Genomic DNA, 13,813 nt, shown 5'->3' on the forward strand with positions numbered 1-13,813 from the left:
TGTAGTTTCTGTGGTTAGGGAGCATGCGAGATCCAGGTTCTTCTTATGCTGTTTGGTGACTTTCTGAGGATTTATGGATTGGGTGGTCAGTGGATGTTGTGAGTGCATCTGTAGTGAATGTTTTCAAAAGAGAAACATAGTGATAGGCATTTAAGCTTTGTCTGATGTAGAAGCAGTCTTTCCTCAATAAGTCCTGAACTCCTTATATTGGTAAAACAAATATTTTTTTTTTCTATGTGACTCATTCGCATAAATGTATGATGATAAAAAGAAATCTGGAACAATGAAACTTCAAAAGTACTACTATAAGTCTATTTTTATTCTTAAAAGCATAACATTTGCTATCCTGACTTACCGTATGTAGCACTCTCTAATGATGCAATACATTCCTCCAGGCATTTTCGTGAGGGGTTATCAATTCGCGAATATTCATACCCCTGCATAAATAAAGAAAAAATCATTTTTCTAATAAATAAGGAACTATGTAATATGGCTAAGGATAACTTATGTTCTAAAGAGATTTAAGAAATGTCATTTATAAACAGATATTCTAACGAGTTTCATAAAATTTACTTATTTATTTGTATTTAGTGTTGTATGCATGTCAAAAATGAAATCCATACAAAAATTTCATTGTCAGTGCTCAACTTTTGTTTTTCTAAAATTTAATCTTAGAACAGTCTCTTTAAAGTCTTAAAGACCCAAACAAATCTAATTTTTGATATTTTTGACTTTTACAATTACTTTTTATCTCTAATTCCATCTATCCTTCACATATTATGGACATATACAGTATTTGGGAGAAAAAAAAACAGCACTGATTGATTTTACTTGTGTATTGAGCAATGGTTTTCCTTTTACTTCTCCCCATCACAAACACAAAATCTTAAGTGGCAATCTTATGAATATGCTTTAAATGGCCTGAATATTTTCAATAGATCCACAAAACCTTTGCATCTTGAATTATGAAGTTTGGTTGTATGATATTTAAGTTACTGGTATCATATCAATTATCTGGTCTTTTTGCTCGGTCTCCTCATGTCTGAGGACTTGTGACCCAAACCACAATGTCTCTCTGTTTCTTTTGTTGCTGCAGTGGTCAACTCCAAAGTAAGTCTGGTGATCTTTTTAATCTGATCCAACTATCTTGGTCTTGGGCATCCTCTTTTCTTTGTCCTTTCACCTTGCTCTGGATGATAAGTTTTTCCAGGTTATCATTTTCATGTCTTGAAATGCCACTGAAATATTTGAGAATTCTTTCATTCATAATGTCACATAGAGGCCTCTTGATTTTTAGTTGACTTATACTTTCATTAGACCTTTTGTCCATCCAGACTCTCAACATCCTTCGCCAGCACCACATCTCGAAGCTGTTTATCTTGTCCATATCTTTCTTACTGAGTGTCCAAGATTCAGCACCATAAATGAAAATTGAAAACACCAAGCTATTAACCAGTCTTGATTTAGTGGTGATAGAAATGTTTCTGTCTTTCTATATTTTCTGCAATTGCACCATTGCTGACCTTGCCACGGTAATTCTTCTTTTAATTTCTGGTTGACATCTACTCTTGGTGCCTTATTAGAGCTTCAAGATAAATTAATTCATTCAGCTTGTTGAAGTCAATGTTGTGGGCAAAATTGCCATTTTCATCTATGGCCATGTATTTTGTTTGGTCACGATTAATTCTTAAACCATATTTCAGTATTTCAGCATACCTAAGATTATTTATCCTCTTGCCCCCAACTGAGAAACCACTATCGTGTCTATTATGCCTTTCTCAATGTATTCTCCATAAAGCTTGTATAGATCAGGGGAGAGTATGAATCCTTGTCTCACACCTTTCTTGACATTAAACCAGTGAGATGTTCTTCCATCCATCTTCACCACAGCCTCATTCCTCTAGTAGATTTGTTTTAAAAGAAGTGTCAAGTGTTCAGGGATGCCCATTTTACTTAGTATGTTCCACAGGTCCTCCCACCCAACACAGTCAACTGCTTTAGCATAATCAATGAAGCACACATACAAGGGAATATTAAATTCTTGAGCATTTTCAGCCAAGTACTTAGATTAGAAATTTGATCTTTGGTTCCACGTCCTTTTCTAAAACCTGCCTATTCTCACGAAATTGTTGCTTGACATACTGTTTGTTTATCATATCAGTTATAAACAAATGAATTTTAGACTATTTAATTGTGATCAGAAAAATGGTAATTACATAAATTTCTAGTCATTTCTAAATTAGAAATATGTCATTTCTAAATTGAAAGATTTAGTGATGCAGATTTTGATGAAACAGTAAAAATGTAGCTAGACAAAAATGAAAGCAGACATTAAGACAGTACAGAATACAAATTTTAATCATCACTGATTATAGTAAAAACAAACTTGCTCACGTGCAGAGTAAGAATGCTTGAACCGAAATGTTTCATAATTAAAAAAAATTAAACATCATTCATATTGATTTTAGCACTCTCTAAAATTCAACTGAGGTGTCTTATCTGCTACTTAATTGGCTTAAAGCATTTTCAAAGTAAAGAGCTGGTATGTCTGAATCAATTTAGCAGTACACTAGGTTCTGTTCCATGATATCAGCGACTAGATGGGAAGGATACTGGCAGTCTATGGCAAGTTTAAAAAATACTAAAATAATGCATTATCAGAATGTCCTTAGAGTTTGAAGGATAAATAAGGTAGGAATGAAAAGGATATGCAATCTTATTAAGCAAGAGATTCTTAAAGAAAAGATTATGTGAAAGGAATACCGTGTGCATAAGGATAATATCAATTGTGAAAATTATAAGCAGCAGACCAGAAGAGTCAACTTCTGTACAAAAAAAAAAAAATCTGAGTATGAAAAAAAACTGGCTCTGCAACTAAAGAGCCAAACTAAAAGAATTCTATCCTTGCTGCAAGTAAAACAAGGAATGGGTATGAAAAAATAATTCTGTTAAATGTAGATGGTATATGCATGTAACAGATGCAGAAGAGATTGTTCAACTAATGAGTGCCCATATTTCTAAATGTGATCAACCTAGTGTATGCAATATTAAACTTTCTGCTACCGTTTCAGTGAAGGAAGAAACTTGGATGTGCACATGATACTAGAGCTGTTGCACAAAATGAATAAGAATTTGGCAATAGGGACTGATGAGATATAAGCACAGATGCTAAGAAAGTGTTCAGCTGAACTGGCTGTTTCTTTGCTAGGGTATATAAGTTGAGTCTCAGAGAGGAAAGAATGTGTCTATCAATCAATGGAAAGATATTTCTGTAGTATATATATTTCCGATATTTCCAGGTAAAATTGGTAAAATGAACCTTGACATGTAAGGAAAAGGAAGTCATTTTACCTCTTTACAATACCTTGATACCATGTGCTATTGTGTGTACAGCTCTAGTTTCTGTAATGATGTTGGTACAGTGAAGAGAGAGAGAGAGAGAGAGAGAGAGGGTGGGGGGGGAGCATGCAAAGGAGAATGTTAAAGATGGAATCAGGACTATGGAATATAGATTATGAAGACAGGTTGAGAATTTGTGAACTGCAGACACTAGCAGAGGGAAGAAAGAGAGGTGATATGACTGAGACCTATAAACTTCTGAAAGGGTTATACAGGATATCAATAAATTATTATTATTATTATCCAGGATTCCATGGAGTCAAAAGACTCACTGTGGGAGGTCCTTTCTAAGAAACACAAAGTCTATCATACCACTCCTTAAACTCATTGACTGCTCTCACTCTCACCACTCCACCAGGTAATGCATTCCATGGTTCAACCACCCTCCATGCAAAGAAACCACTCCACACTCTCTTGCTCATGGTTTCCTTTCGTAACTTCCAGGGATGGCCTCTTGTCATCACTCCTTCCCTCTGTTCAACCAAGCGAAAGTGTCAATCCTATAACCACCTTTCAACAGTTTAAAAGTCTCAATCATATCACCTCTCTTTCTTCTATCCAACAAACTCTGCAGTCCACACTCCCTCAGCCGATCCTCATAACTAACATTGTACAGTCCTGAAACCATCTTTGTTATCTGCTTTGTACCCTTTCCACAGTTAATTTATCTCCTTCAAATCCTGGGGACCAAATCTGAGAACAATAGTCTAAGTGTGGTCAGATCAGACTCTTATACAACAGAATGATAACCCTTTTATCTCTGCAGGTCAGTGTCCTTCTCATTATTGCAACAATCCTCTGTGTTACCTTCACTACCTTTGCAATATGTCCCATAAATTTCAGGTTTCTATCAATCATGAACCCCAGATCTCTTGTCTCCCTACTTCCTCCAGTTTAACTCCTTCCATAGAGTATGCAGCATCCCATCGATGTTTCCCAAACCTCAAGACCTTACATTTTGCTGCAATAAACCGAAACCCCATTCATTTGCCCATCTATCTAGCTTATTCAAATCCTCTTGCAGGGCTACCACATCTGCACTATTACTAATAATCCTTCCCAGCTTTGCATCATCCACAAACAACTGAATATCCCCTTGCAATCCACTGACAAAATCACTGATATAAAGGTTAAACAATATAGGTCCCAGAACTGAGCCCTGTGGGACCCCACTTGTAACCCTCTGCTTCCTTGAAACTGCCCCACCATACACAACTCTCTGATACCTATCAGACAGCCAATCCTGAATCCAGTTGGCCAATCTGACATCCAGACCCATGTGCTGCAACTTAAATATGAGCTTATCATGTGGCACTCTGTCAAATGCCTTCGCTAAGTCTAAGAAAATAGCAGTATATACCTTTCCCTCATCTAATGCTCTTGTAACTTTATCATAAAAGGCTAGCATATTGCTAAAAAGAGCGCCCCTTCACAAATCCATGTTGACTCTCACAGATAACATTACCCTCATCTGCCCAATGTTGTATACGTTCCCTCACTACTTTCTCCAAGATCTTAACAACTACTGATGACATACACACTGGCCTATAATTAGACACTTCCAGTCTGCTACCACCTTTATGCAATGGCACTATCTTACCTTCCTTCCATTCCATGGGCACCTTTCCCGCAGCCAGACTTTCATTGAAAAGCCAGGTCAAAGGCACTGTCAGTTCCCTAGCACATTCTCTCAAAACTCGTGGTGAAATACCATCCAGTCCCACAGCTTTACTGACATCCAGAGTACTCAGTATTTGGAACACACCCTCCTCCTGCCCCTCTAAACCTCGAACCTGCCCTATCCCTCTAGTATTCAAATTGACTCCTCCAGGATGAAATACTCCAATAAAGTGTTCATTGAACAATTCCACTATATCCTTTGCATCAGTAACTCTAGTCCCATTTTTATCCCACGATATCATTCTTCCACAGTCATTTCTCCTCTTACTGGCCACATAGCTAAAAAATTCCCTAGGATTTTCTTTGGATCTTAGAGCCAATCTACTCTCATATTCCAGTTTCGCCTTCCTTACCACACTAGTCACTCTTCTGGTCTGTGTCTTATATTCTTCATGCATCTTCTCTTCACCTGTCTCCTTATATCTCTTCCATAGCCTCTTTTTCGCATGCAATTTCTGTTTAATATTGTTTATCAACTTATTCCAAATTGTCCTCTTCTTCACTCGTGGTATGCAACTTGCAATTGCTGTTAACAAATATTCTTTCAAAATTTCCCATGCACTAATGATATCCCGGCCTTCCAATTCCTCCCTCCATGAAACTTCCCGAAGTTGACGACTTAGACTATTATAATCACCTGCCTTATAATTCCACATACGTTCCCATCTCTTTGATACTCATGCATGTCTATTCATTTTCGAAGTCAAAACTATATGGTCACTCTCTCTCCAACTGGTGGGAGAGATGTCATCTCAATTATTATCAACTCTTCTGATGCTATAACCAAATCCAAAACTCTTGAATCTCTTGTTCCCTCTATTACATGTTGCCTAAGACATTTGTCCCTCAAGAAATCTTCCTCTCCCCAATTTATACTACTGTAGTTAAAATCTCCCATAACAATCATTCTTCTTGCACTTGCCAAACTCAACTGTCTAAACATCTCCTGGTCCCCACCCTCTGTGCTCCTGGGTCTGTAGCAACACCCCAATGGAATTTTTCATTTTATTGAGGATGGGGAAAGGATGAGAGGATATCCATGGAAGTTGAGAATGAACAGTTAAGAAGAGGTAAGAACTAGGTCTTCCTGTCACAGAGTGATGTATGAATGATTACCTTTTGAGGTCATGAGTGCAGGTAGTGTGAATGAATTCAAGAAAATAATAATAAGAATTCAAAGATCCATTTCAGGTTGTCTTAAGGACAACCTGAAATGGAACCTTATTTATGTCAATGATCTATGTGAAAGGTAGATTTTTAGTAATTAGCTTTACTGAAGTGCAAACATAGGAAACTTTTGTGGAAACTCAAACACTGTTATAAAAGAGATTTAGATTACATTTATAGCTAGTCTGTAAATTACATATGGTAAGTTTAACTGACAAATACAGAAACAGTTTTCCATTACCAGAGGATAAATCATTCATTGACTATTCAGGTACATAGCAGTAGTATGTTCTACTTACTTCATCAAGAATGAAACTGACAAGGGATTGTAGCTAATTAGTAAAATGTTTGCAATTATTTTCTTCAACTCTATTATTTTAATTATTTTCTAGCATTCAAGTTCAACACAAATCATAAATATTCATTTGAAGTGAAAAAATAAAAATAAAATTAAAAATAATTAAGATATTGCATATTTTGCTTAAAGATATTAAGCTTAAGGGAGTGAAGTTTCTATAAGCCTAATATCTTCTTCAACTTTTCCAAACCATTACTAGCCATTTCAAATGCACTTCCATATGCCTTATATCTTGTCTTTCACTCCTACTCTTAAAAGTTAATTTTTTGCAGCATTAAACATTTATGTTATGTGTTATGTTAGGATGTGTAAAAAAAAGTTTCACGTGACCCTCGTGACAACCCCCCCCCCTTATGAAGCTAGATCACTATGGATGGGGTGAGGGTGACAGACAGACATCATAGGGTGGTGTATGGTGAACTGAAATCAAGGGGGGGATGAGGGTGACTAGTGGAGACTAGTTTTGCAGAGGGAAATTTCAAAAATTTCCCTCTGCGAATCATTCCATCTGGTCAAAATTCAAAACATCACATTTGTGAAAATCGATTTTCTAACTTGTTTGGTCAAAAGAATACATAGTTCTATGTCTATTTTTACTACTATGAATGCGCTTCTACCATTCAATAAAGGCAATGATTCATTCAAAGTGCACCATTTAAGGATGATCCTATTACCAGTCACCATTTTCCTTTTCCTAAATGAACTCATTAGTACAAAAGTATGTATTCAATAGTGGTCATCTTTATGAATAGTTCTTACTGTTTTATTGTATATGGATTTTACTGTCAGAATAAAAAATGAAAGCGATGAAAGATGTATCTTATAAGAGTTTTCTAGATTTCAAGAAATTTGAAATTATTTACTTCACAATTTTCTGTTCTTTTTCTATCAGGCAATAGTATATTTTGTGTTACTATTTGTTAATCTCGCTAAAAATATTTTTTTAAAGTAAACTAGTCTACTTGGCATTAAACTTCTGTCATAGGAAGGAGTTGTTTCTTGAAGAGGAAAAAAAAATCATTATATATGTATGCATATGTGTGTGTGTGTGTGTGTGTGTGTGTGTGTGTGTGTGTGTGTGTGTGTGTGTGTGTGTGTGTGTGTGTGTGTGTGTGGTTAACTGAGGAGGTTGTTCTAACAGAGATAGAAATCAAAGTATATGGCATATTTTGGCAGAATAGGGAGGATAAATGCCATGGTGAAGTGTTACTCATGATAGCTACCGAAGCAACTAGCCTTGAAAATGGATAGCACTCCAGCGTCGAGCTCATACCCGGTAGCTGTTGTAGAAAATAGCCTGACTCTTATGTGGCAGTGAGTAGGAGGGTCACAGCGGTGGTGTGTATTGAAGATGCTAGGTGTAAGCCCACCTGGAGCCACCAATGGCGCGGATCTTGGTAAAAGGACTACCTAGATGAGTCTTTGATTCCATGGGATCTTGGGTAATAATAATAATAATAAGAAGAAGAAATGAACAGTACCCTCTCAAGGTGGAGTATCACAGCAGAGATAAAGCTAATGGCTTTGATAGTGATATGGTGTGAGACAGATGTTTATACAACAAGATATTTAGTGGAATATCTTGTGGGGGGCCAAGTTGAGTAGATGATTTGAGAATACATCGCATACGACCTATGACTGAGCATCTGCTATGATCACTAATTCATAAGTAGTATAAAAATAGAAGACATGACACAACATAAATTAAAAAAGTGAATTTTAATTAGGAAATGATTTTTGGAAAATTTTCTAGTGTTTTTTTTTTTCCTTTTTCTTTGAGGGGACCAGAGCCCCTTGTCTCCCCCCCCCCCTGGGTGCACCACTGGTGATGAGCATAAAATGCATAGTCAAATTAGTTTGGGAAGTGTAAAGTGAGAGATGATTATGGAGAACTTCAACTATAACGATATAAACTGGGCAGAGGAGACAGCATGCAGTAATAAGGTAAATGAATTTTTAGATTTCTTGAGGAACAACTGTCTTAGGCAGCAAATGGTGGAGGCAACACAAGGATCAGGAATTTTGGATTTGGTCATACCCTCAGAGGATCTGATTGTGACTGAGGTGACATACTTGCCCCACCATTTTTGAGAGTCATCATATAGTAACTATATTAAAACAGAAAGAATTTATGTGTAATTATAAGGAAGGTGACCATCATAAACTTACAAGACCAGCTTGCTGCAGTGCCATGGATGAAAGCATTTAATGGAAGAGGAATTGTTAGTGCATGGGAGATACTTACAAGGGTGATCTGAAAAGTTCTCGGACAGAGGAAACATGTCAGAATGGATATCAGGAGGCTGCTTAGATGGATAAAAGAGAATAGTGTGACAGAAAGGGTAGTAAGCGTGTTGCCTAGGTATGACTGTGGTGAGATGAGGCAGAGAGCAAGGATTATGAATGGTATGTTGGCTGAAATGTGTGATGATTGGGGGGGGGGGGGAGTACAATTTATTAATGTGTGGAATGAGATTGAAGGACGAAGTGAACTGTATGGGAGGGGTGGACTGCATTTGAGTGGTTATGGTGTGAGTCATTTGGAGAGACTGTTGCTGGAAGGTAGAGAAGTGAGTATAGAGAATGAATCAGATCAAGTGTGAAGTGATGTGGAAGAGCAGGAGAATACAACAGGAGCGATTAAAGAGGTGGTTATGAGGAAGTAAGTGGCATGAGTATGGAAAATGAAAGAATAGGCGTGCAAGATGAAAAGGAAAACGGGGAGGCTCAGGGTGGACGGGGGTACACAGCGTGAGAAAGGTGGATGCTCTAAGAGGATGTGAGAGCATGTGTAGACAGGAAAGAAATGGGATGACCAGGGATCAAGAGGAAACAGTTGGAATTGAAAAGGGTTTTAAAATAAATAAGCAGAAAGGAAAATGGCCCCAGTCTAGCATGGAGATTGGTATCAGTGCAACTAGCTGTAGATCCAGAAATGAGCTGTTATGTTTGTATACAAATGCTAGAAGTATAAGAAACAAATCAGATGAAATGGTTGCATTAATTGGGTCTGTTCACCCAAAGATTGTCGGAATAAGTGAGACATGGTTGGAAGAGGATGACTTCCTGACAGTAATAGAGATGAAAGGGTATGATGTGTTTCATGAGGATAGAAGGGGTAAAAAGGGAGGAGGAATGCTATTGATGATAGAGAAAGAGTTATGTCCATACAAAGTAGAGATGCAAGAGGGAAATAGTGTCAGTGGTTTTGAAGCAGTATGGTGTGAGATAGAGGTGAATGGAATCAAATACTTGGTTGGATGTTGTTATAGACCAGGTAATGCGGATGGTGGTGATAATGAAATGTATAATCAAATTAGCCAAGCAAATAAGAAAAGGGTGATCATTATGGGCGATTTTCATTATGGCAATATAGACTAGAATGATGTGAGAGCAACTGGAAGTAAAGAAAATGAATTTCTTGAGTTTTTGAGGGATAACTACCTCAGACAATATGTAACAGAGGGCACGCAAGGATTAAGGGTCTTGGATTTGGTCATCTCATCAGAGGATGTAATTATAAATGAGGTGTAAAATCATCCTGGGGAGAAGAGACTGACTGTAAGTGAGCAAGAGGTGTGTGGGGAGTTGAGCAAACTAGATGTACATAAGGCTGTGGGACTTGATAATATATCACCACGTATTCTGAAGGAATGTGCCAGGAAGTTGACACCTGCCTTGACATATTTTTTTAATACGAGTCTTGCACTCGGTCAAGTTCTTAAGGAGTGGCAGGAGGGCAAGATTTTGCCACTTCATAAAGGAGGTGATAGAACTTAAGCATCAAACTATAGACCATTCTGTGTGCAGGTGTTGTAGTTATGTTGTTGGAGAGACTTGTGAGGACTAGGATCCAGAATTGGGTTGACAACAGTCGTATTATCTTTGATGGACAGCATGGATTTTACTAAAGGGAGGTCATGTTTTAGTAATCTACTTATTATTACAATAAGGTGACTGTGCTTCCATGGACAGAGGAGAAGGATGCACAGTAATATACTTAGATTTTGCAAAGGCTTTTAATAGATTACCGCATGATAAGTTGATAGTCAAACTGGAGTGCATGGGGTTGGATATTAGATTGGTGAAGTGGATTGGAGACTGGCTATCTGATAGGTATCAACAAGTGGTGTATGGGGTAGCAATATCCAGGAAAAGGAAAGTTACTAGTGGTGTGCCTCAGGGGTCTGTTTTAGGGGCCATTGCTGTTTAACTTGTATATTAATGATATTGGTGAAGGTTTGGATATAGATATTCAGTTGTTTGCAGATGATGCAAAGTTGGGGAAAATCATGAAGAGTAAAGAAGATGTTGTGACCTTACAAGAAGTCTTGAATAAATTGAGTGATTGGGGATGTGAATTCAATGTTGCAAAATGTAAGGTTTTAAAATTTGGAAAACAAAGATGGAATACAGAATTTATGCTTGGTGAGGATGTATTGTCGGAGGCGGAGGAAATAAAAGATCTGGGGGTGATAGTGGATAAGGATCTGAAATTTAGGGGGACACGTAGCCAAAATTGTCAAGACAACACAAAGGCTTCTGGGAATGATGTGGAGGACATTGACTTGTAGAAGTAGGGAGATTCTTGTTTCATTGTATAAGGCTTTGATTAGGCCCCACACATGGACTATTGTGCCGAGATTTGGTCACCTGGTTTTCTGAAGAATGAAGAGATGTTGAAGAGGGTGCAGAGGTGATTGACTAAAGTAGTTTCTGACCTCTGGAATGTCAAGTACGAGGAAAGATTGAGAAGATGCAGCTTGCAAAGTCTGGTGGACAGGAGGAAGAGGTGAGATATGATAGAGATCTACAAATTATTAAGAAGTTGTTATAGGATCAATGCTGGAGTGGTTCTACAGAAAATAGTGGGAGAAGGGGAGAACCAGAGGTCATCCCTGGAAGCTGTATAAGGAGGGTTTGAGTACTTTAAACATACTCAAATTCTCAAAGACACGGTATGATGAGCTGTGTGTTTGATAAAAGGACCTCCTAGATGAGTCTTTGACTCCATGGATTCTTGGGTAATAATAATAATAAGTCAATAAATAATTATTTACTTATAATTCTGTGTTCTGATATATACCATCAAAATTAAACAATACATCTTTCATCAGCACAATGCACCTGCCCACAAAGGTGTTTTGGGAATGGGAAAATTAAGGGATCTGCACTATGAACTGTTGGAACATCCACCCTGTTCCCCAGATTTGGCTCCCTATGACTTCTATCTCTTCCCAAAACTAAAACTCTTCCTCGCTGGTCAGCATTTTTCTTCGAATCAACAGGTAATTGCAGCTGTAGAAGGGTATTTTACAGATCTTACTGAGAACCACCACAGGGACGGATAATGGCACTTGAGCATTGCTTGAATAATTGTATTAGTCTTAAGGGAGATTATGTCAAAAAATAAAACTAATTTTGAAATTATAAATTCTTTGTTTCATTGTTAGGCCAGAAACTTTTCAGACCACCCTCGTAAGAAAAAATTGTCAACTGCAATGACAGATTGTATACCTCAAGTGAAGAGGATAAAGCAATTTGGAGTCAAATGAATGATTAAAAAAAATCAAAGGGGAATTGCAGAAGAAAAAGAGATTGTGAAAGGACAGGTTGGATGTCAGTTAGCTTAGTTGGCCAAGTGGTTGCTTATTAGCCAACAAGTCACATGTTCGAATCGCTGCATGGGTGTTTGATTCTTTAGAATAACAGAACATTTTGCCCTTTGATTGGAAAAATACCCAAGTTCGATTCTTGTCGTGACGAGAGAATCTTTACAGGGGGCTTTTTCAGTTGAAGGTGAGTCATACAGAGGTAGCAGAGTTTTTTTGCCAGCATAGTTGGCCAAGTGGTTAGCGTATCTACTCTCCAGCCAAAAGGCTGTGGGTTCAAATCCCGCTGTTGGTATGGATGTTTGTGGTTGTCTGTAAAAATACTAGTGGTGGTGATTGGCAGTAGATGCCATTAGTGTAGATGATGATGGTAGTTGTGGTTCGCTGTAGTTGGTGGATTGAGTAGTGGAGACAGAGAGTTGTAGAATTGGTGTCCTCCCTCGATGAGTCTTTGGACTCTCTGGAGGTGTCACATGATGATAATAATAATAATTAGTGAAAGAAAGGCATATAAAGAGAGAAGTGGAGACCAGTTGCATGAGCAATATATTGCATGAGGTCCAGGCTAGGGAAGTAACTAGTACTGTAAGGAGAGAAAAATTAGAATATGAGAGGAGGCTGGCACTGCAATCCAAGGTGAATCCCAAGGAGCTTCTTCACTATGTGGTGAGTAGGAGGAAAAATGATAGTGGACAAATTATCTTGCAGGATGGAGATCAATTGGGTGACCAAAGCAGATGACATAGTTAAACTATTTAATCGCCAACTTTATTAGATTTTTCATCCTCATACAGCAGGCTATATTCCTAGAATGATAATGAGTGATTGTTAAACGTGAAGGAAGAAGATGTATTTGTAATACTGAATATGCTAAATGTCAATAAGGCAGGGGCCCTAGATGGAATTTCACCACAAGTTTTATGGCAGTGTGTCATTAGCTTGACTGGTTAAAGTCTTGCAATGGGACAGGTTTAATGCAGGTTTCTAGAGAGTGGAAGGAGGGTAAAACAGTGCCATTACATGAGGGTATTGGTAGAATCAAGGTCAAAGTATAGGCCTGCTTGTCTTTCTTCTGTAGTAGTTGTTAAGATTTTGGAGAAATTGGTACAAACTCATATACAGTACTGGGCAGATGAGGTAATATTGTTTATGCAGGCAAGAATGGATTTTTTTGAAGGATGCTCTTGTTTTAATAAGCTGGTAAACTTTTACAATAGGGTAACAAGAGCAGTGGATGAGGATAAGGCATACACTGTCTTTTTTTTGGATTTTTTAAAGGCATATGACAGGCTGCCACATGATAAGTTAATTTGCAACATATGGTTTTAGATATCATAAATTTAGTTTAATCCTTTATCCAAGTGTGAGCAAACAAAGTTTGCACCTGAAAGTATCTTCAGGACTGGGGTAAGGTAGTACAACACCGGGCAACTCATTACAAAGGTGGAGCAAGCTTACATCACTCCTATTTCAGTATCTCCCATAATGCAAAACACATCTCCTTGCAGATATGTATAATGTTATGCATTAAGGGAAGGGCCACTACCCAGACTAGTTTCGACCTTTATTGAGGTCTCTTCAGTGGGAGCCAGGCCCA

At 37.8% G+C, this 13,813-nt stretch overlaps 1 protein-coding gene across 2 annotated transcripts in view; it reads right to left on the reverse strand.

Annotated features, from left to right (window-relative positions):
• The window catches only part of LOC150108059 (cystathionine gamma-lyase-like), a 228,190-nt gene that overhangs the window by 189,445 nt on the left and 24,932 nt on the right, over positions 1–13,813 (reverse strand). For both annotated transcript variants that reach the window (XM_090415555.1, XM_090415556.1), the window contains exon 2: positions 356–437. In XM_090415555.1, the coding sequence (XP_090271681.1) occupies positions 356–437 (82 nt within the window). The remainder of the gene's footprint in view (positions 1–355; positions 438–13,813) is intronic.

The sequence above is a fragment of the Typopeltis vanoorti genome, chromosome 3 (assembly GCF_054136105.1).
Source record: "Typopeltis vanoorti isolate ZY-2024b chromosome 3, IOZ_Tvanoo_1.0, whole genome shotgun sequence".
In the NCBI taxonomy this organism is placed as follows: domain Eukaryota; kingdom Metazoa; phylum Arthropoda; class Arachnida; order Uropygi; family Thelyphonidae; genus Typopeltis; species Typopeltis vanoorti.